We start from the raw sequence: 23,170 nt of genomic DNA, 5'->3' as shown, positions 1-23,170 counted from the left end.
GTGCGCCCCTATAATAGTTGGTTACATTTTAATTTCATTAGGCTATGGGCCATTTAATTTAGACATGTTGAGCCCTCGAATTTGACATACAAAATTACCGAAATGCCCTCGACCCTTTGGGTTCGGGTGCCAAAATTGGATATTAAAAGCATTCATACTTTTTTAAAAGGGAACTTTGACATTCAAAATAATAATAATAATTACAAAAAATCACAGAGCCTAGCCCTTTACATAAATTGCTTGGATCCGAGGATCTTTAAGTAAAACTATCAGAACAGATGGATTCAAATAGTGACACAAGGAAGGGGTCCCAAAAGCCTTAAAGAAGATGATAGCTGTCAGTAAGATAGACACAAGTGGGTGACATACAATGATTTCCCATGCCAACCCCACTATCTGCATCAAAGTCTTCAGACAAAGACGGTGTATATAAAGATATAATGCAAACAATAATAAGCTGCTAACAGTTGGTATATATAAAAAAGAAAAGCAGCTAGGGTTTGCACATGCAAGGAAACTATGTGTTTGCTTTGCTGGACATTTGTCTCTCTCCCTTCCTCTTATCCTTCCATAGACTTTGAAATAGCTAAAACCAATCAAGTTGGGTCCTATGTAGCTTTCAAGATATTGTTTGTTAAACTCAAGTGTGCAAATTTTAAGAACAAGTTTGAGTTTGCTTCACTATTTTAAGAGTGTGTTTCTCGGTATTTTTATTTAAACTATTTTTAACGAAAATATTTTGTCAAACACATTTTAAACTCAAAACATTTTTTAAAATCACTATCAAACGGACTTTTAAATATTTTTTATTCCCCTAATATTTTGAGGATGAACTCAGTAAAGAGAAAATACAAGAGAAAAGAAAAAGGAAAAGAATTTGAAAAAAAATTAAAATCAATAAATTATTTTTGTATTATATTTAAAATTTATTTAAATCTTTTTTTTACATATATATAAAGACCAGATAATTTTAAAATGTATAACTTTTAAAATATATATATATATATTTCTTTGATATTTTTTTTCCAGAACCAAACATGGGGTGGGGGAGGGGAGGGGCTTGCTATGGGTGGGAAAGTTCCAAAATTAATGGGAAGAGCGTGGTGTATAAACAGACGACGTAAAACAAATATGGGCTACAAGATGGGCCTCAGAACGACTCTGGCCCAAACTGACTTAGCCCAAAAAGAAGAAGATGGTGAATTGACAGATTTTGCTTTGAGCCTAAATTACACCCTTTGGACCTTTACGCATCCAATCTAGAAGATGGCTTTGGTTTTTTGTGATACGTAAAGCAAAATAAAATTAATTTGAATTAATTGGTTATTTTAAATTAACTTTTTGGTGTTAATATTATTATTATTATTTTGTCTATCTTATGTATACATTGAGGTAATTTATTTAAAATTATAAATTTCTTAATATTATTAGATAATTATATATATATATATATATATATATATATATATATATATATATATATATATATATATATATTCTATCTTTTTATTTATTTTATAAATTAAATATATGTATAACAAAACATATCTAATTGAATGTGCGATCTTAAAATATCTTGTCCATCGGATTTATTTTTTAGTAGTGTGTTATCTTTGATTTGATTTTGATTTTTTTTAAATGTTTGGACTTAGATTTTTATTTATATGTTTAATCATGTAATTATAAATTTACTAATAACTACACGTAATGGTTGATAAAACTAAAATTTATTTAAATATTTAATTTTTTTTAGTATTAGGTTATTTTTTATTTACTTATGAAAATTTTTAAATACCACACAAATATGAAAGGATATGATGCAACTCGTTGATGATTATTAGAAATAATAATATATTTATTATAAGATAATATATATATATATATATATAATATTTATTTATAAATATTATTTATTGGTGATTGAGAAATAAGAAGATATAGAAAATGTGACATGACGCTGGATATTTAAATGAAGAAGAAGTCTATCATTTACTAGAATTCAAATTTTGTCTTTTATTCTAATTCAACACGAGTCTATCTCTTACTTTAATTCAAACATAAGCCTTCTACTTTAATAAAAACTAATAATAAATAAATATTAATATTTAAATTAAAAATGAATATTAGTTTTTACTAGCATGCCCTTTATGTGTATGGCATGTTGTACTAGTGGTCAATATAAATGTGATTTTAAATTAATTTTTCTTTTTCCTTTTAATGCAATTTATATATAATTATTTTTTTAAAATTTATATATGTACTTACTTGTTTAAACAAATAAATAATAAGGAGAAAGATTTTTTTAAAAAGAAAAAGAAAAAGAAGATAGACTTTAGTTGGTATTTGATTTTTGTTGAATAAAAAAAACTAAAATATTTGATTTTTTTTTTATTCAACTAAAAGTAACTAACGTAATTAAAATGAATTTGTCATCAATAAGTTTAGTTTAATTATGTTACAAGAGATTTCTAGAAACGACAAATCAATTTACTCTATTAATAACTGAGTCGGATTTGGTGTATTATGAGGGATTTGCTTTTTCTATTGATTCATATGAGATTTGATAAAAAAAAAAAAAAAAAAACAATTATTGAATGAGGTGTTTAACTCTAGGGATGAATTGAACAAGAAATCTTTATTGATTCTACATCCTAGTTTTTATGAAGAAAATGAATATTTTTATCAAAAGATAAGGAAATTGTGACATCTTAGATCGAATAGGGGGAAAGTTATTTGCATTATATAAATATGAACTCTTCTTAACCTTGTAGACACATTTTAAAATCATAAGGACCTTTTTAAATTCAGAGCGAACAATATTTACATAGTTGGATACAGATCGTTATAAATGGTATTAAAGTCAAACTTCGACCCTAATGTAGGGGTTTGTTTGGTGTTAAGAGAGTGTTTGTTTATTTGATCTCGTAATCTTATGGGACACAATAAGGACGTTGTGTTTGTGACATTTCATATTGGATATATGAAAAAAAGTTTTTAGTGTTATATAAGTATGGACTCATTTCAATCCTATATATGCGTTTTAAAACGGTAAAGACCCTTTGCCTTTAAAGCAAACAATATCAACATGATTTGGGTGCGGGTCATTACAAAACTAGATATCTCATGAAAATGATTATTAATATCAATAAGTTAGTTTTTACTAAATAGAAAAAACAAAAATATGTAACTTTTTTTATTTGTTTTTTTTGTATTCAATAAAAAACCAAACACTACCTTAAATTAGCAAATAAAACTCTTTATTTTTCATTCCCTTTTTATATTAAAAAATTGAAAATATTAAGCTTTTAAATAATTTTCACGAGCCCCGGTAAACAATAAAGAATATGAGAAAATCCCCCTTTCTTTGTATTTTTTGCCACTTAACTTTGACGTACTTAAATAATACTTAATATTTCTAAACGGGACCATAAAATCTTTATTAATTATAACTATATAAAAATAAATAAAATTTAATTTCTTCCTATTATTTTGGAATAGGCAAGGGATTTGGGTAAACGTTATCAAAAGATTAATTAGGAAAAGCGGTGATATTCTTCGGATAAGCATTATTAACGTCAACCCTGTGATTATGCAAAATTATCTCATTATGATCAGGAAAAATCTGATTAAAAATGGACGTCTGTGATTAAGCATTAGTTCTATTCTACCTGATCAATTTTAAAAATTTATTTTCAAATAAATGAATTCTACTCGCATTAATTAAACCTGGGAGCATGCAATGAATAAACCTGCCCAAATATCTTTGACAAAAAAAAAAAAAAAAAGGAAAGAGGGAAGAAAGCACCCCCATGTGCTTGTGGGGGCAATTTAGTAATTTCAGGTCTGCATGCACAGCCATTTGTGTCCCCTCAAATCTCGTAGCCATCCCAAACGTCCACATTTGGATTCGGGTTTGGGTCGGGAAGGGCCGTTTGGTAATTACGGAGCTCTCCAATATAAGCGATCGTTGTTTCAATCTGCGGTACTTCATCGCCGGCGATGTGCCCCGCTTCTCCCGTCTATTGTTCGTACTCCTCCGGAAGCTCATTCAAATATCTCTGTCTCGAACTTTCTGGAGCGCTCTGTAATCTTATAAAAGTTGAACAATGCTGAAATGGCTCAGTACAGGCAATCGGGATCCGACAGGTACGCGCTCAGGGGACACGATCTGCACAACGGGAACGGGGCGTCCGATCACGTCTCCATTGGGATTCGCGCTCAGCACAAGCAGTCTCGAGCTCGGCGATCCAGTAAGGGCAGTAGGATTTCAGTCGGCGCAGTGGTTCTGATTCTCTCGCTCGTCCTCACCGTCACTGTTTTCGCTTATAATTACATCTCTGGAGACAGTGGTTGGTTAAAAATTTGATGTTTTATTGATTTCATTTTTCTGTTGATAAGAATTTAAATGGATAAAAAGAAAATGTCGGTCTGATTGTTGTGTCAATGTTGGTCAATTAGAATTTTTGTTCGGGTTAGTGTCGGTCGGTTGGTCTGATATTAGATTGTTTTGATTTCTGGGTTTGGTCAGTAAAACAGTGAAGGAAAATTGAAAGAAAATGTCGGTTTGAGTGTTTTTTTTTTGTTGGCGATGGTGAATTAAAACTATTTTTCGTGTGGTATCTGCTTTATTGCTGAGCAATTTTGGCGAAAATGAGGGTGGAAGAAATAAAATTAAGTTGCTGTAGGAAGGATTCTGCTTTTGAGTCCTTATGCTCTTTTTGGAACAGAAGATTTGGGGTAGAAAGCGGACTTAAATTGAAATTAACAAATTGTTTGAAGGTTTTTCTGGGTAAATATTTCAAATTTATGCTAAACTGTTGCCATTAAGGTGGAATTCATGTTCGTAATTCATTTTTTTTGGTGTAATATGTGTGATCCGGTGATGATGGAAAATGAAAGAAATGAAATTTTTGGGTAAGAATTGTGCTTTTGAGTGTCTAGGATCTTTTGTTCAAAATGCGTGATTTAGGGAAGAATGAGTTGAATTTAAATTACAAATTCATTTGATTGAACTAGAATATGTGTTCGAATAAATGTCTGAATCCTATCTTTAAGTGGTGGAATTAGAAAAGAAAAAAAATAAAATTCTTTCTGCTTATGAAAGTGTATGAGTTTAATTCAAGTAATAATGCGTCTTTATTTGATTGAGTTTTCTTGGATCCTCAATGGTGGAATTGGAAATCATTTTTTCATACTCAGGACATTTTTTCTGCATTCCTATCCTACTCTCTACTTTTAAGTGATTCTCAACAAAAAACAAAAAGAGGGAAATGAAATCTACTTCCTTTAGATTCTGTTTTGATCACAAAAGTAGGGAGGGAAATGAAAAGGAGAAGAAAAAATCAAAAGTAAGCTTGAGCTCACTAAAAATTCTCCTATTTTATACTTTTTCGATGTAGAAATGAGAATTTGAAAATGTATAAGTTTCCAAATAATTTTTTTTGATAAGAAACTTTTCTACTAATTAAAATCATCTAGAAAGGCGAGGCATCCTTCCACATTGAGCAACTTAGATCAAGAATAGTTTCCTTAACAAGGAACCAAAAAAACAGAACAACTGAAAGAAGTTACAAAAGTTCAAGCAATGCTTGAACAAACATTAAGTAGACTCAAGGAGGCAAATAATCTCCAACAAAAGATACCAACTGCTCAGGATGATGACTTGAGGTTTCCAAATAATTTTTAATATATTTTATTTTCTTTTGTATTTTCTATTACAAACCAAATAAGAAATTTGAGTTTCTTCCCTATTTCCCCTTCCCTTATTACTTCTAAAGATTTGATTCCAAACAGGGTGTCAATGGCATGGATGTTTGCAAAGAACTTTCTTCACATGGAAGTGTATGAATTAGACTTAAGCAATAACATCTATTTATTTGATGGTGCAGAAATAAATACTTATCATGCTCAGGATGATGACTCGAAGGATGAACTTGATTTTCTTACAAATGTAACTCGGATTGATAAGTCTAAAGTCCTCGAGTTTGGCCAGGGATCGGGAGTGCATGGTGGGGATTCAAGGTATTGGGAAAGGGATGATAGGAGAAGGGATGAAGATTACAATGAGGAAGCGTTGGAGCACAGTACCATGTCAACAAGGGATGGATCTATTGATAAGAGCCGTGTTGTAGTGAAAGGGAAGAATGACAACGAGAAAATATTTTTTGACAATTCTATTAAGGGTTCTGGTGGGCGAGGCAGTGGCTTGTACAATGAAGCTGGTCGTGATGAGCTGAAAATATATGAAGCGGAGTATGAGGCGTCTCTTAAGAATGTTGGGCAATCAATAAATGAGCATGGTGATAGAAATAAACTATTTGATGATGCAGGTTTTGGAATGCATAATGAGGAGATGGATGCTGATGATGAGTATGATGATGGTATTGATTCTCATGATGCACGAATGGTTGAAGATGATGATAATGGACATGAAAATGGGGATATTTCTAATGTTGCAAAATCTCATGATTCCTCTGACAGTATCTCTGCTGGAACCAAGGATGGGAATATTGTGGAAGAGGTTGATGAATCATCCTCTGTATCATCTTCTTTAAACAGTCAAAATTCCAGACATGTAAGTGTTGTTGATGGCCGGTCTACAAGAAAGTTCAGTTCTGAAAAGAGGCCAGAGTCAAAAAGAAAAAGACGGCACAAATTTTCTGGTAATCATTTTTTAGTTTTGTTTTTATTTTTATTATTAGTGTGTGTTGCAAATAGATGTGTGAATTTTATGTTTCACTTTAATATGATTCAAATTTGTTGATGGATGCGATAGAAATAATTTGGAATTTGTTTTTAGGTTTGTAGATGGAAACAGATCTTTTTGATGACTTACACAACAACCTCTGATGATTTAGATGTGCTAGGAATCATAGACCTGCCTATAGAATTGCAGTATGGATGGAGTAAATAGATATTTTCTGTGTTTGTTTCGTTTTTTTTTTTTTTTTTTGTCTTTTATTCTTAAGTTGATACCATGTAACTGGCTTCACCATATGCTGGCTATGCATTTCTGTCAATCGTCTTTCATTTAGATTGAAAAATATGTAGGTGCTCAGAGAAGAACCACAGCTTGATGAATGTAGGAAGTCCTCTGTGAAAACAAAAGCTGCGATTAGATGTCAAGTTGTCAATGGGCTTTGATATAGGGGCTTTAGGTAATTTGAATCAGTGGGGGTTGGTTGTACATTTTGGTGGTCTACCATAAAAGGAGAGCAATGAAAATGAAAATGAAAATTTGTTGCCTACTTAATAACGGATACAAAAGAAAGATTTTCAAGTTTCATTGGACTTAAAGGTGCTTATCAAGAAAAAAAAAAAAGGAACATTTGACTAAAAATGGACAATAAGGTTGAGTTGGAGAAAAAGCTACATTTAGTGAAATGGTCAATTATTTACAAAGTAAAAAGAAGGGGTGTGCTCAACATTAGATGTCTTTCTACACTTAATAAGACTCTTATGGGAAAGTGGAGTTGGAGATATACCTAAGAAGGAGAGGCTTTTTAAAAGTAGGTTACTAAGGAAAAATATGGAAAGGAGGAAGGGGGGCTGGAGGTCTAGCATAGGGAGAGGTGGGTATGGGCCTGAGCTATGGAAAGCTATTAAGAAAGAGTGGGACCCTTTCATTAGCAAAACTTCTTTTGAGTTGGTGATGGGAGGAAGGTGAAGTAGATGAAAGGCTTGGGTAGTAGATGTTAAGGAAGAGCAAGGGGAGGGGGGACATTGGTATCCATGTTTTGCTAGACATCTAAATGATTGGGAGTTGGAAATTGTGGAGTTTTTTTCTTTAGGTTACAAGGGAAAGTTGTGAAGAGGATAGATGGACAGGGTGGTGTGTAGGACCTCAAGGAATGGTGTCTTTTCGGTGAAATCTTTTTATTCTATGCCTGAGCTGGGGTGCTCAATCCCTTTCCTAGAAGGCAGTATTTCAAATTCATGAGTTCCCTCTAAAGTGAGTTTTTTTTTTTGCTTGGGAAGCTTATTGGGGGAAGGTGTTGACTTTAGATTATAGAGAGGATCTTTGGTAAACAGATGTTACTACTGTGAAAGCGAGGTGGAATCTATTTATCACTTCCTTCTTCATTGCTATTAAGCTAGGGAGTTATGACTCTTGCTATTTTCTCTATTTAGAGTCATTCAGATTCTTCTTTTTTCTGTTAGGAAGACCCTCCTAAGTGGCCTGACTTCTTCGTGGGAGGAAACCGTAGGAACATCTGTGACAGCTACCCTGTTGTAATTTTTTTAGACTTTATGTGGAAAAAAAGAAACCGAAGAACCTTTGGAAATGTAGAACAATCAGCTCAATCATATTGTTCAATCATTGAAGAGCTTCTTTGTAAAAGTTTATTGTTATGGGTTAGAATGGGCATAGCAGAAAGATTAGTGCTTTTAATTGGTTTTGTAGATTGGGTGGGATCTAGATGGGAGAGGGAGGACTTTTTTATATTTCCTCTCTTCCAGGCTACACATTTTGATTTTTGTTTGTATAGAACCTAGGTACCTTGGTGTGTAGCTCTTTTTGTTATTATATATCTTGTCATTGCTTGCTTACCCAAAAAACAAAGTGATTCTATTTTATGCAATGGTTTGAATAAAATATGTTCCAAGTCTTTTTAACAATTTTTTTGTATATGGATATTTCTCTATTGATGTAGATTTTCAAACATACTTTGGAAATTTCCGCCATTGGTTTTTCATATTGTTTGGACTAGGTCTCCTCATCACCCTCATGTACTTTTTATTCATATTTAATGCATTTCTATTTCCAATAAAAAAAAAAATGTTTGGACTAGGTTGAAATGGTGTGGTAACATGGTAAGAGAAAGAAGAAAACACAATGACAAGCAACATAGGAGAGACTCTTACTATGGGTGCCTAGAATGCATTGCTAGATCTCTGCTCTAGAAAGCTAGACAGGCTTGCAAACACTGTGCACTACAAGTAGGAAATCTACAGCGGCCAGTGAGACTAGTTTTATTAGATAGCTGGGTAGTGAGCAAGTAAAGATGTATGATATCCGTCACAATTTCCACCTGCTAATGATATTATCAGTATTCCATTTTACCATTACTCGGGCAATTATGAAACTTGTACTGCTTACAACCCATTTTAAGAGTGAGTGATGCTGCATGTGTTGGCTCACTTAGGCCGAAGACCACTATTACTAACATGAACTGATGATATATTCAAATACCTTCAATTGCCTATTTTGTTCAGGTATCAAGGACAGTGACCATTGACATTCAATTTTGAGAAACTGAGGTTGGAGGAACCTGAGAGACAAGAACCAATGATCTAGAAAACCTTGGAGAAGAAACTCTTTCAAATTTGACTCCATTCCTAGGATCCTCCAAGAGCCGACCTTGTTGTCAAAAATCCTGTTAAAATTTTCCCTCGTTCTCTACCAAATAATCCTTACAGTGGCTGAGAATGCATTCAGATGTAACACCTTCTCCTTAGACCCACCAAAGAATGGGGGCTCGAAAGAGGCAAAATCTATAGGAGATCCCAAAAGAGGTGTAAGAAGAGATTCTCCAATAATCTTGCCTTCCATAATATGGATCATACTAATGTAGCCATGGAGAGCCTTGGAGGAATAGCTTTAAATTTTCTTCTCTTCTGCAAAACATCAATAGCATTACTTTTCCCAATACAGCAATCCAGTGGCCTTGACTATTTTAAAGAGTTACACGGGACTTCCAGAATAAACTTAAGTAGGGAAAAATTATGCAAGAAGCCATCTGAGGAGGCAACAGACTGAGCATTTATGATATAAAATTCCATTAGAACCAAGTCCTCAAGTCCTCTGGTTAGAAGATGCAGGGGATTCATCTCTTTTGTTCAAATTGTTTGTCTTTTTGCTTTTATGCAAGTTCAATTTTAAATGCTTGCATAAATATGTAAAGCTTATGTTTTGTTTCAGTTATCTGATCATGGTAGGTTGCAGCTGTGTCCTTAAGTAAATTTTAAACCTTGGGGTTGATATGCAATTTTTTATTTATTTTTTGGATTCATGCTATGTCTCTTTTGCTTCTATACTATTTTTATTTTTTGGTTTTTACTTGAAATATATGTTTTCAATTCAGGTTCCTCTTGTGAGATGAAGCTTTTAAACTCTACCGCACAGCTTGTAGAGCCTTTAGAAAGTCGCAAATTTGCAAGATTTTCTTTGCAGTATACAGCAGTAGAAGAGAAGCCGAATGGCCAAGAACATTGGGAGCCTAGATTTTCTGGGCATCAGAGTTTGCAGGAGAGAGAAGAATCATTTTTAGCGCATGACCAAAAAATAAACTGTGCCTTTGTGAAAAGTCCTAAAGGTTATCCGAGTACAGGATTTGACTTGGCAGAAGATGACGTGCGCTATATTAGCAGTTGCCATATTGCTGTAATTTCTTGCATTTTTGGAAATTCAGATCGCTTGAGATCTCCTGCAGGAAAAACGGTATGAGTCTTCTTCTATTATTGTATGTTTTTTTTTAACTATATTTGATATCTATATATATATATATACTATTTGTTTATTGAATAAACTGGTTGTACCTTTGTACTTTCAATTTTGGCAGTGTATCTTTTTTGAGATGTATACAGTGTCCTTACGTTCATTGTGGAGCAATGCTGAACATAGCTGTGGTGATAATTGCACTTTTGTAGTAGTGGTGATGTCATGCTTCTTTGAAGTGTCAAAATCTGCATCACTGATATGTCCGGATGCCATTACTTCTACATATCCAGTTAAAACCTTATATGCATATCTACTAAAAAAAACACACTGTTCTAATTATATTTCTTGTTCTTGGAGATGGTTGTGTTTGATGATCCCATTATGAGTTTTGAAGTCATAGCCAGCAATCAAACATGTGATCTATGAAGATAAGATCTTCTGTTGGAGTTTACACTGCATGTTTTTCTGGATTATGTACTCAATGAATAATGGCAAAACAATTTATTGTTCTATATTTGTTTTTGTCTTTATGTTGCTTGGTCTTAGAACTTTCCTTTTCCTTTTACCCTTTTTCTTCTTGGACAAAGAGAGTATTATATAAAAAGAGTGCCAAAATAAGCACACCAAAGTACATAGGATGTGTACAACAACCACCAAAAGGCTCCAATGTAAAGAAAGAGGGACAACCAAAAAAAAAAATACTCCCTCCCTCAATGAGAACCTGACCAATCCACAAAGTTAATTAAGGAGGTTAGGCCTTCATTTATGTACAACTTGGTCCAGGATAACAAATTACTAAGAAAAGTGTGTTTCAGTCTTTAGTTAGAAAGCTCCTTGTTTTCAAATGATCTTCCATGCCTCTACTTCCAAATTGTTCAAAACATGTGCAAAGGAGTGGCTTCCCACACCTTTTTTCATTTCTTCTCGACAAAGGACCTACTCCATCCTAAGAGGGTGTCTCTAATCGAGGATGATAACACCTAAGAGACTCCAAAAAGAGAAAAAAAATAACTGCCACCGAACCCTTGTCTCACCACAATGTAGAAGGATGTAATCAATCGATTCCTCCTAGATATGACATAGGAAACGTCTGTTAGCCAATGTCCAATCTTTCCTCTAAGGTTGTTCCAAGGTAAAACTATTCCCCAAGTAGCCTCCTAAGCAAAGAAACTTGCCTTAGGTTGAGCCAAGGAATTCCAAACAACACCCATTAGGAAATGCATTGACCTTCCCTGGGGATTTAACGTATAAAGTTCTACTCTTTGACTCCAACCAAATTACCTTATCTTCTCCTCTCCTATTCACCTCTTTCCTTTGAGTCTTGAAAGGAATCTCTCCACATTCCAATCTCTAATCATTTAGATGTCTAGTGAAGCAAGGATTCCATGAACCCCCTTTATAAGATTGATTCCATAAATTTGCCACCCACTCCTCTTTTGATGCAACTTTGGCAAATAAGGAGGGGAAAGATTATACCCTCCTCTCATTGCCCACTAAAAGAGGGACTATTGTTGACAATTTCCTAATCCTTTTTGATGGCTTTCCATAACCCAACCTTGTATTTGTGTCTCACTTCTTGAGAATGCCACCCCCCTTTTTCTCCATATTTCCAACTTATGATTTGCTTTAAGAAAGCCTCCTTTTTCGATGCAAAACGTCTTCTCCACTTGCAAAAAAGAGGCCTTGTTAAACGAAGAAAGATACCTAACTCCCAAGCCCATATCCTCTTATTATTTGAACAATCAATAACCCACTTTACAAAATGTAGTTTTCTCTCTAAAGCCCCTCGTCCTTGGTGTCACCCCCCAAAGGAAATTCCTTTGAATATGCCTTAACCTCAATCTAATGTTACTTAGCATATGAAACAAAGACATAAAGTATATAGACAAGTTAGATAGAGTGCTCTAAATGAGACTCTACCCCCTTTGGAAATATATTACCTTTTCCTCATTGACAATCTTTTATGAAATTACTCTTCCACCCATCCCAAGTTGCCACTGATTTACACTAGGCACCAAAGGAAGACCCAAGTAAGTGGATGAAGGATTTCCCACCTTATAACCTATATTTAAAGCCATATCTTTCATGTTCTCCACCCTCCCAATTGGAATCAACTTGCTCTTCACTAGGTTTATTTTTAGCCACAAAATGGCCTCAAACCACTTAAACAACTAACTTAAATTAGCCATTTGATCTTGAGAGGCCTCACGACAAACCTAAGTATCGTCAGTAAACAACATATGGGAAACTTTCGCTCCCTTTCCACCTTTGCTCCTCATTGTGAAGCTCAGCAAATGACCACCCTTCCTAGCCCTCTCATGAAGGCAACTAAGTGCCTCCATGGCAAGCATAAACAAATAGGGCCAGAGTGGGTCCCTTTGCCTCAAGCTCCCTAGAGCTTTGGAAAAACCTAGATAGGGGTCCATTAACAAGGACAAAGAATTTGGCTATTGATATGCACTATTTAATTCATTTGATCTAATTTTGGGTAAACCCCATATTATCTGATACAAGGTTATTTTCTTATTCTTATCTTTTCATATACTGTGATGCTAATGTTTTTAATTAGGACTTTGTTGATTGAGTGTTTGAAACCATGTTACTACTCATAATGGAAGATTATTAATGTTGTCTGGGAAAATTGTCTATAGGGAAGTTATGCCTTGAAGATATCTTCTTCAACAATGAAATTTACCATTCCAACCATTCTTCCATTCCATTCAGTAAAAGGGATCACCATTTGGGATCTTAGTCACCTAGAAAGTATGTGATTCCATTACTAGGATGTGTCATTGAAGACTAGAATAAACCAAGCAAAATCTTTCTCAACTTCCAGAAAAATCATTGAAGGGTAGGAAAGGAAATAAACCATGAACATTTTTGGAAGATGATTCAAGTGCGTAATGAGGTGCAGTCAGGAAAAAAAGTACATTTTTTTTTTTAAATTGCATGCTCAATATTAGACATAATGAAAAATATTAGAAAAAGTGGTTAAACATAAACAAAAAATAAGTCGAATTCACAAGTACATGTAAGGGGTTGTATTAGGAAGTTGGTATTAAATCATAAGATTTCATTTCGGTCTCTATTGGGGGGTGTGTGTTTATAGATATAGGCACGAGGTTGAATTGGGAAGTTGATATTAAATCATAAGATTTCAAGGAAAGGGTGGTGTGTGTGTGTGTTTATAGGTATAGGCACAAGGTTGAATTGGGAAGTTGACATTAAATTATAAGATTTCAAAGAAATGGTGTGTGTGTGTTTTATAGGTATAGGCATGGGGTTGAATTGGGAAGTCGATATCAAATCTTAAGATTTCAAGCAAAGGGTGTCCGGGGCCTTCCAATTTCTCTTTTCTGAAACAAGGGGTTGAAGACCTAGTATCATTGGGATGGCCTTTGAAATATTATGAAGTGATGATGTTAGGATGTTGGAGGTTTCTTTCTCGGAAGATGGAGTTTTTTTTGCCTTGTGTAGCTTGTGTAAAGATAAAGCTCCATTGCTAGATGGTTTTATTGTAGGAAGGCGTAGAGCTAGAGTGTCCCATTTGCAATTTGCATATGACACCATCTTCTTTTCTATATCTTGTTCGGAAGAATTGCAAACTCTTAAGATTATTTTGTTAATGTTTGGGCAGATATCTGGACTTAAGTCAACCTTGACAAGAGTATCCTCTTTGGCATCAACATTGATTAGGTTTAGCTCACTAGATTGACATTGTTACTTGATTGTAAGGCTTTTGACTAGCCTCTTCCCTATCTGGATCTCCCATTGGACTTAAAAGACTTTTGTTTTTTGGGATTATGTGGTTGAGAGGATTTCGTGAAGATTAGATGGGTGGAAAAAAGCCTATTTTTCTTTAGGTGGAAGGATAACTCTTATTAAATCATGTCTATCCTAGATTTCTAGCTATTTCCTCTCCTTGTTCAAGATCCCTTCTTCAATGGCTAGAAAAATTGAGAAATTGCAAAGAGATTTTCTTTCATTAGGGGCTGTGGAGGGCAAGAGAGACCATCTTATTAGTTGAGATTTAGTGTGTAAGTCTAAGGTAGAAGGGGTTCTAGGGTTTAGGAAGATCTCCTTAAGGAATTGAGCTCTATTAGGGAAATGGTTGTGGAGGTTTCCTAAGGAAAGTTTTTTTATGGGATTAGGTTATTCTAAGCATTAATGAGACACATACTAATGGGTGAGATGCCAACATTATAGTTACGTGGTCACAACATTGCTCATGGAAGGCCATTACATAGGTCTTTCAAGATTTTACCAAGTACACTCGGTTTGTGTTGGGAGATGAGTTGAGAATCCATCTTTTGGAAGACTTGTGGTGGGGGGATTAATGTTTGGGTTTTCAAAGTCTATTTAAAATTGTCACAATTAAAAACCTTCCTATTTCATCAATCCTTGGGTATTCATATCCTTCTCTTGGAACTTTAACTTCCATTGTAACCTCTCTGATTTTGAGATAGAAGATCTAGAAAGACTAATGTCCCCTCTTACTTATTTGCCCTTATCTTCATCCACTCCAGATGCTAGAGCTTGGTCTTTACCTTCTTCAGGTTTATTTTCATCAACGTCTTTCTTTGTAGCCTTGTCTAATCATTATCACCCAGTTCCTTTCCTTCCTACTAATTTAGTTTGGAAATCTTAAGTTCCTCTTAAGGTCAAGTCCCTTATTTGGTTAGTGGCACACAAGAAGATAAACACCAATGACTTGTTACAACCGAGAAGATTCTACAAAGCTCTCAGTTCTGATGTTTGTATGTTGTGTATGGAGGATAGAGTCGGTAGATCATCTTTCTTTACATTGTTCATTGACTTCGGGGCTATAGCATATATTATTTAGATTGACTAAGCTGGACTGAGTTCCTCCTATGAGTATTTGTGACATGATGACCATTGCATATAAGGGATTAGGAAGCTCCATTAGAGGCTTGGTATTGTGGCAAACAGCTTGTCTAGCTTTGATATGGGTTTTGTGGTAGGAAAGAAATGCTAGGATTTTTTAGGATAAGGTGAGAATTTTAGAGGTTCTTTGGTATACCATTTATTTCCTTGCTTCCTTTTGGGCTTTTTGCACAACTTTTAAGGACATTCCCCTTAATGTGGTTTAGCTTCATTGGTTGTTGGTGTGTAGGTCCAAAGGTGTGGGCTGGCAAGGAGAGGTTGTTTTGTGTACTTTCGATGTGGTGTATTGGGTGTTTTGGGGGTTTCAATTGTTTAGTTCTTTATTTTTAAGATGATTTCATATCCTTCTTTTGTACTTTTTAAATCCTTATTTAATATATTAAATTGTTATTTCTCATAAAAAATTACTTTATGGTTTCATCGAGTAAAAACCAAGGTGATAGGCTTCTTTAAGGATTTTTTTGACAATAACTCCTTCAAGAAAAGTTCAAATGTGTTCTTAGTCTTGATTCCAGAAAAATGTGAAGCTAAGGACTTGAAAGATTTCTAACCCATTATTAGGCCATTGTCTAACTTTTTGGAAAATGTTTTGGCTAACTGGCTCAAAAAAGTTGTGGGCAAGGTGGTTTTAGTTACCAACAAGCTTTTGTGGAGGGTAGACACATTTTAGATGCAGTTGTCATTGCAAACGAGACCTTAGATTCCATCCTAAAGGGCACTAATAGCGGGTCATTTGTAAGTTAGACATTGAAAAAGCATGTGATCATGTAAATTGAGACTTCTTGAAGCGATCGTAGAGAAAATGGGCTTTGGCCAAAAATGGGTGAGATGGATGAAATGATGTATTTCCATAAAAAAATTCTTTGTGTTAGTCAATGGGATCCCATCTAGTTTTTTCCAAAGCCTAAGGGGGTTGAGGTAGGGAGACCCTCTCTTCCCCTATCTCTTTAATTTGGCTATGGTGGCTCTTAATTGAAATTTAAGGAGAGTTAATGAAGGGGGTTTCATCTCATGATTCAAAGTGGAAGGAAGAGGTGGGAAGGGAATAGAAGTGTCCCATTTGTTGTCTATTGATGACATCTTATTTATTTATTTATTTTATACTAAGAGCAATGAGAATATTTAAGTTGGGGTTTCATGTGGTTTGAAGTAATATAAGGTTTTAAGGGTGAATATGGAGAAAAAATGAGTTATAGGGGAAGTCGCAAATGTGGAAGGTTTAGCTTTAATGTTGGGATATAGAGCTAGGAGCCTACTTATTATATACTTGGGCTTGCCTTTTGGTTCTTTTCACAAATTAGTGATGACATGAGATTTAATGAAGGAGAATTTATGTCAACAAGAGAAAGCTTATCTTGTTGAAGAGACAATATCTATTGAAAAGGGGGAGACTCAACCTTGATCAAAAACACATTGTCAAGTCTACTAATTTATTTTTTCTCTTTTTGTCATTCTCATTAGAGTGAGCTTAAGATTAGAGTATATTTGAAGGAATTTCCTTTAGGGTGAAGAGCCGCTCGAGAGAAAACCCCATTTTGTTAACTGGTCTATCATGTGTTTGGACACGAAGGATTGAGGATTTGGCAATAGAAATCTCCATGCTATTTAACAAGGCTCTTCTTGGTAAATGGAGCTGGAGATTTGCTTCCGAGTGTGAGTATCTTCTGGAACGTGCCATTTCAGGGAAGTGTGAGACAAAAAAAAGGGGTTGGTGCTTGAGGTTGGTGAGGAATGGCTATAGTGTGTGGGTTGTGGAGGACTATCAAAAATGGTTGGGAAGTTTTTAAAAGTTGAACTCTCCTCATTGTGGGTAATGGAAGAAGGATAAAATAGTGAAAGTTATTTGTAAAAGTCTTTCTCAATGTTATTTTCTTTAGTAGTAATAAAGACTCTTGGATATAAAAATATGGGAATAGGCTAGAGAGGGGTGCCAGTGGAGTCCTCGCTTTCACAGATAGTTCAATGATTGGGAATTGGAAGGAGTAGAGGTCTTCATCTGAAGACTACTATCAGTTTCAATTAGAAGGGATGATGAGGATAGATTGGGTTAGAAGGAAACTAAGATTGACAAGTTCTTAATTAAATCCTTCTATGCTTCCTCAATCTAGAGAAGAAGTGAACCTTTTCCCTCAAGCATAGTATGGAACCTATGAGTGCCAAGAAGATAGGTTTATGTAGTTGGGAAGCTATTTGGGGAAAGATTTTAACTCTTGATCAAATTAGGAGAGGTTGGAGCATTCTGAATAGATGCTATATGTGCAAATGCGATGAAGGGTCGACCAATTACTTGCTACTCCACTGTTCTAAAGCAATAACCCTATGGTAATTGGTTTTCTCTATTTGGAGTGGCTTGGGTGATGCACTCTTGTATGGGAAAGAAGAGGAAGAAAGTTTGAAGGGCCTCTCTTCTATCTGTTTTGATATTATGGAGGAAACGAAATAGTGGATCTTTCAAAGGAGGTGAACAATTATATCAAGTAATCAAACCTTCACTTATGTATATCTTTTTAGAGTGTGCTAGGGTATAAAAAGATGATCATCCTATGTCTATGATAGACCTTGTAGCTTGATTGAGCACTAAGGAGAGGGAGGTTGCTTTTTGTGTTCTCTCTTTCTTTCTTTTTTTTTCATTTGCTTTTGGCACTAATTGTATACACTATGTGTACCTTGTACTCTCTCTCTTCCCCACTCTGCCCTAGCACGTGTGAATCTTGTTGGCATCAATGGAGAAGATTATGTCTGATAATTTTATTGCCTAGAAATGGCTAATTCCTAGTTGGAGAACGTTCAGGTCTCTCTCTCTCTCTCCCTCCCTCTCCCCTAGTTTGTCTGGCAACATTGGAGAAGATTCTTATGATTGATAAAAATGGACAATTCCTTGTTGGTAGAGTTTGAAAATTTGATCAAGAGATGGAAAATCAGTTTATTTATTTGTTGTTAGTTTGCCCATCCCCTAGTGAGGGATTTTTTTTGGTGAGGTCAAGTAAAATGTGGGATTTTGCTGTCATTTTACTAGATTTGATGATTTCTAGGCACTCCTGGAAATTAACTATGAAAACAGCCAATCCTGATTGGGTTTGCCCAAAGTGAGGAATTGATGAACATATGGCCCATCAGCGAGGAAGAAAAATTAAGAATTAGGGAACATATGAAGACTTAGAGAATTTCATGAATGTGATTAGTGGAGGGATCTGGCTACCTTGTTTTATGGGCTTTCATGCCAGTGATTTTTGGATGGTTTTGTTACCTGGCTATTGAAATCTTTGCTCTTTATTTATTTATTTATTTATTTTCCTTTAAAAGAGATTTGATCCTTGATCAAGAAGCATGGTGTATCTATTTCTATCCATCTGGCTTGTCATCCACATTTTCAATTTTAGAATTTGATTTCCATTGCTCCTGTATCCTGGTGCCTTCTAGATTTTTCTTTAAAGTCCTATAGTCTGGTAGTTTAAACCCAGCCTACCTCCTTTATTTTTTGCTTCCTTATGAACTCTAGACCATTGCTTATCCTAAACCAATCTTCCATTTGCTGCTTTATGGGACAGTGTTATTTATCTGTGATTTTCCTAAATGAACTGCAATGTGATCCAATGGTAGTTGCATCTTATATTAGATAATTAACCTTCCTCCTGACCAGACCCTTCTCCATGCAGTTTCTAATCTAATTTCATTCTTTATGCATTTTCTTCCCTGTTCATATTTGCTATGGTATTTCTCTGCTGCGCCACACAATCTTGAATTGTATAGGGATGCTTTTGGATGTCGACTTTATTCTGAATTTTTGATACATATTTGCTTGCCTCTGTTAAAAATGTATTTTATAATTATAATACGTACCTAATTTTTTGATCTCTCTTCATTTCAGATCTCTCGTTTGTCAAGGAAAAATGTCTGTTTTGTTATGTTCATGGATGAAATTACTTTGCAAACACTTTCTTCAGAACGCCAAATGCCAGATAGAATGGGTTTTATTGGTTTATGGAAGACTGTGGTAGTGAAGAATTTGCCTTATACTGATATGCGGAGAGTCGGAAAAATACCCAAACTTCTGGCACATCGGCTTTTTCCTTCTGCAAGGTAAGAATTAGATCAATTAGTATATGGGAATTATCTTCTAGTAACCTCTTTCAGATAACTTTGTTTAGATAGTTTTTATTGTTTGTTACACTCTTCTGCAATGATGATTATAGGTATATGTTGTGGAGTATGTATAACTTTAATGCAGTAATTTAATAATGAAATATGGGTTCTAGTAAAGATGTTTATAAATAACCTGTTTAATATGGTTCTGTAATGCAGTTTCTTTTCCTGATGGAAGTGCTCTCTAGTATGGTCAAAGATACCTAATGGGTATAATAGTGGAAGAAATTGCATGTAAAAATTGAAGCAGGATGGTTCAAGAAATTTTACAAGATAGCATTGAAACCTTCATTGCTTTGGGTTAGAATATAGTAATGAAGAAACAAAAAATTAAATCAGCTTGTGGTTTAAATGAGGTTGTTAAGATGGATGAGAGGCCAACCAAGGACACTTAAATGAAAAATGGATGTATTCATGGGAGGCTAGAGGAAGCACCAATTAGGGGCAAGATGGGTGAGAATGAATGCATGAGGAATGATTTGATATAAGTTGAATAAGCTCAGAGGACAAGAGGAGGATGAGAAGTAATGTGAAGTATCTTGTGTAAGGGGAGTGAGAAAAGATATGATTTTCTTTAATTTAATGGGCTGGACCATTAAATGAAAGTTAAGAATTTGTGTAGCTAGTCTTAGAGTTATATGATGTAGGGCTCTCTTGTTGTGGACTGAGTTAGTCATCAAAGTTTTTCCGGAGTTCAAAGAAAAGAAATTTCAACACAAGGAAAAGGAAACATCTAAACAAACTAAATGCTTTTACCTTATATTGAACATTTTTGGTCAAATACCAAAATTTTTTTATAATGTATTACAACCAAATCCAGACTACTCATTATAATAGTGAGAGCCATACTCGGGTCCTCTCTAAATATTTCCAGAATATTTCAAGGAACTCAAAAGTTTTCATTTGAATGTGAAGAAAATCTTCCCGTTATGGGTGGGAGAGAGAATATGCAGATTGACAGAAATTTTAAAATTTGGTTAGGGTTCTGAAGTTGACGAGGCTGATGTGATATTTTATTTATAAATATATTGGGAATAGATCTAAGGAAGGGGTTTGTTGAAGGAGGGTTTGGAACTAGACATTGTACAAATTGTGTATGATTGTACAACCTAGAACCAATACTCTCCCCTCTACCCTGATCCGGAGAGGCTCTTGAGAAAGTTGAGTGGTTACATGTGAATTTTTCAATGGAAGATTTGAGTTCATCATGCTTACATCCAAACAATCAGTTGTACCATCTCCACATGGTAATTAGATATATAATCATCGAATTAATTGTTGAGATTTCAATATTAATTCACGCTTTTAAACTTTTAGTTGTACCCAACTTTGAACACTGTAGTCATTGAATATTCTTCATTGAAATATTTCTAATTCCATATATGTGAACCAAGTTATTGTCACAAGATCACTGCACTTTTATGCATGCAAGTTGGTGAAAGGCTTGGGTGATAAAACAAGAAAAGAACCAGTTGTGGTGCTTGTAAATTTAAGTTTACTTGTACAGAATACAGGACTATACACATGAGTAATACACCATGATAAAGAATGAAGAACCCAAGAAGTGCAAGCCATGAATAGAACTTCATGCAATTTTTATGTTTTATTTTTTTATATTTTTGTTATGTACAGAGTCTTTGTTGTCTTCAGGAGCCCAGTTTTTAATGTCTTTTTTTGGGTATAAGTTGTACAGCTGAATTATTCTTCTGCTAGGTAGGTGGGTGTTCCTTTAAGATCTGGCACCCATGTCCTAAACTTTGGCATTTGAATTCTTCTCAGGTATTCAATTTGGTTGGATAGCAAATTGCGTCTCCAACTTGACCCTCTTCTCATCTTGGAATACTTCTTATGGAGAAAAGGTCACGAGTATGCCATTTCTAATCACTATGACCGGCACTGTGTATGGGAGGAGGTGGCACAAAATAAGAAACTGAACAAGTATAACCATAGTATTATAGATCAGCAGTTTGCATTCTACCAGGCTGATGGGCTGAAAAGATTCAATGCCTCAGATCCTAACAAGCTTCTTCCCAGCAGTATGATTTTGTTCAAGAATCTCTCTATTTTTTATGCTAAATTTGCAGCTTGCATCTATTGTTTCCACAGCTTTCTTTATTTGTTTGCTCTATTGACAGATGTTCCTGAAGGATCTTTTATTGTGAGAGCACACACTCCAATGTCAAACTTGTTCTCCTGCCTTTGGTTCAATGAAGTTGATCGATTTACTCCTCGTGATCAACTAAGCTTTGCATACACATATCAAAAGTTGAGAAGGGTTAATCCAGGCAAACCATTTCATCTTAATATGTTCAAGGTGAAGAATTTTATTATATTGCACATCAACCAAAATGAATGGAAATGTTATAACAGCCCTTTAGGCCTGGGTCAATTAGCAAGATTTTTGGATGGAGTTGTTGGAGGCTCCATATTGAAGTCTCACTGGGAACACACCAAATAAATAAATAAACAAAAAAATAGGCGAAAAAGTGTAGACCTTATAACACTTAAAAACCTTATTATTAGACTATATTTCATGACTATTATAACATCAAAAAATGAAAAACTAAAGATAAAACAAAACGATGGAAAGGCAAAATTAAAACAAAACATCTATTTATATTCTTTATTGGTTCCTTGTATTGCAGGATTGTGAGAGAAGAGCCATAGCTAAGTTGTTCCGTCACAGGTCTGAGGAGAAGCGAAATATTCTTCAAGCAGCAGCAGAGTGAAAAAAGTGTTATATTGAGCTTTCCACAGAAAGCTGGTTTGTTTTCGTTTGGTTCTTATACTTGGCCACATGGATGTTTACTGCATCAAGGAACTATGTTGTCTAATGCCACAGCATGTTGCAGTACTGTTGTCTACCACATGGCCATTGTATCTTGCAACCTGGGTTAGAAGAAATGTTGTGGTTGGGTGCACATTCCTATTAGGGGAGCAAAGTTCACGGTCAGTATTAAAGCATTCTTTGTCATAAATTGGGTATCTGTAGAAAAGAAATTTGTCATAAGACAGTCTTCATCGAAGCCTTCGGTTTCCATCCTCCTGTTTATAGGCATGCAGAAGACTACCTCCACTACAACAACTAATACCATGTATTCTTTTTACATCAAAATATCTGGTCTATTCATTGTCTGTACGAAATTTTGATGAATCATTGGGGCTTATATATATATGTGATATTTTTAGCTAAATGACTGGTGATGCCACCTTTTTTTGTTCAGTCTTGACTGCACCTTACATTGTTACTCACCTTCTGGACGTTGAACTGTGAAAGTTGAGTGGATGGCTTTAATGCAAATGAGAGGAAGGTAAAGGTTGAAGTTGTACTGCTCTTAATCTTTTTCTTTTGCTCTGATCCCCTTTTCTAGATGTGTGTCCATGTGGAAGAATTTTGGGAAAATTTTCCTGCCAAACAATAATAATCTTCTAGGAGTGACATTCTGTAGAGCAGGGAAGTCCATCTAATGATCAGAGTTGCCTCCAGAACATCTCCAGCGGCTGTAGTGGCAGAGTAAGAAAATGAAGGCAACGGAAGTGGAGAAGCACTTGTGAAATTAAATTGCAGTTTCACCTAGTTTGAGATGCTTGCCTCACTCGCATTTCGCCTACCTGTATAGGTTCTAATGCACTCAAGTTACGTAGTTGCAAAACTAGCATTCACAGTGTCTTAATTGTGGT

The 23,170-nt window shown here is 34.9% G+C and overlaps 1 protein-coding gene across 2 annotated transcripts; it reads left to right on the top strand.

Moving 5' to 3' along the window:
• Nucleotides 1-3,792: 3,792 nt before the first annotated feature.
• Nucleotides 3,793-22,683, top strand: LOC100248770 (uncharacterized). 2 transcript variants are annotated; one of them, XM_002267646.5, is made up of 7 exons: nucleotides 3,824-4,349; nucleotides 5,889-6,662; nucleotides 10,086-10,441; nucleotides 19,215-19,426; nucleotides 21,269-21,525; nucleotides 21,625-21,803; nucleotides 22,135-22,683. In XM_002267646.5, the coding sequence occupies exons 1-7, from the start codon at nucleotides 4,115-4,117 to the stop codon at nucleotides 22,216-22,218; spliced, it is 2,097 nt and encodes a 698-aa protein (XP_002267682.1). In that variant the 5' UTR covers nucleotides 3,824-4,114; the 3' UTR covers nucleotides 22,219-22,683. The 2 variants fall into 2 exon arrangements, with proteins under 2 accessions (XP_059590442.1, XP_002267682.1); XM_059734459.1 differs by having other exon boundaries at nucleotides 3,793-4,349; nucleotides 21,269-22,683.
• The last annotated feature ends 487 nt before the right edge of the window (nucleotides 22,684-23,170 follow it).

This window comes from Vitis vinifera, chromosome 18 (genome assembly GCF_030704535.1).
Source record: "Vitis vinifera cultivar Pinot Noir 40024 chromosome 18, ASM3070453v1".
Lineage (NCBI taxonomy): Eukaryota > Viridiplantae > Streptophyta > Magnoliopsida > Vitales > Vitaceae > Vitis > Vitis vinifera.
The sequence above is the reverse complement of the archived record's forward strand: the minus strand, read 5'-3'. Positions and strand labels throughout refer to the sequence as shown.

Excerpts from the sequence above, each read along its gene's own strand:
- LOC100248770 (XM_059734459.1), top strand. The coding sequence starts at position 4,115 with ATGGCTCAGTACAGGCAATCGGGATCCGACAGGTACGCGCTCAGGGGA. Across the intron at positions 10,442-19,214 it reads GATCTCCTGCAGGAAAAACG|ATCTCTCGTTTGTCAAGGAA; the intron begins GTATGAGTCTTC and ends TCTTCATTTCAG. Across the intron at positions 19,427-21,268 it reads CGGCTTTTTCCTTCTGCAAG|GTATTCAATTTGGTTGGATA; the intron begins GTAAGAATTAGA and ends AATTCTTCTCAG.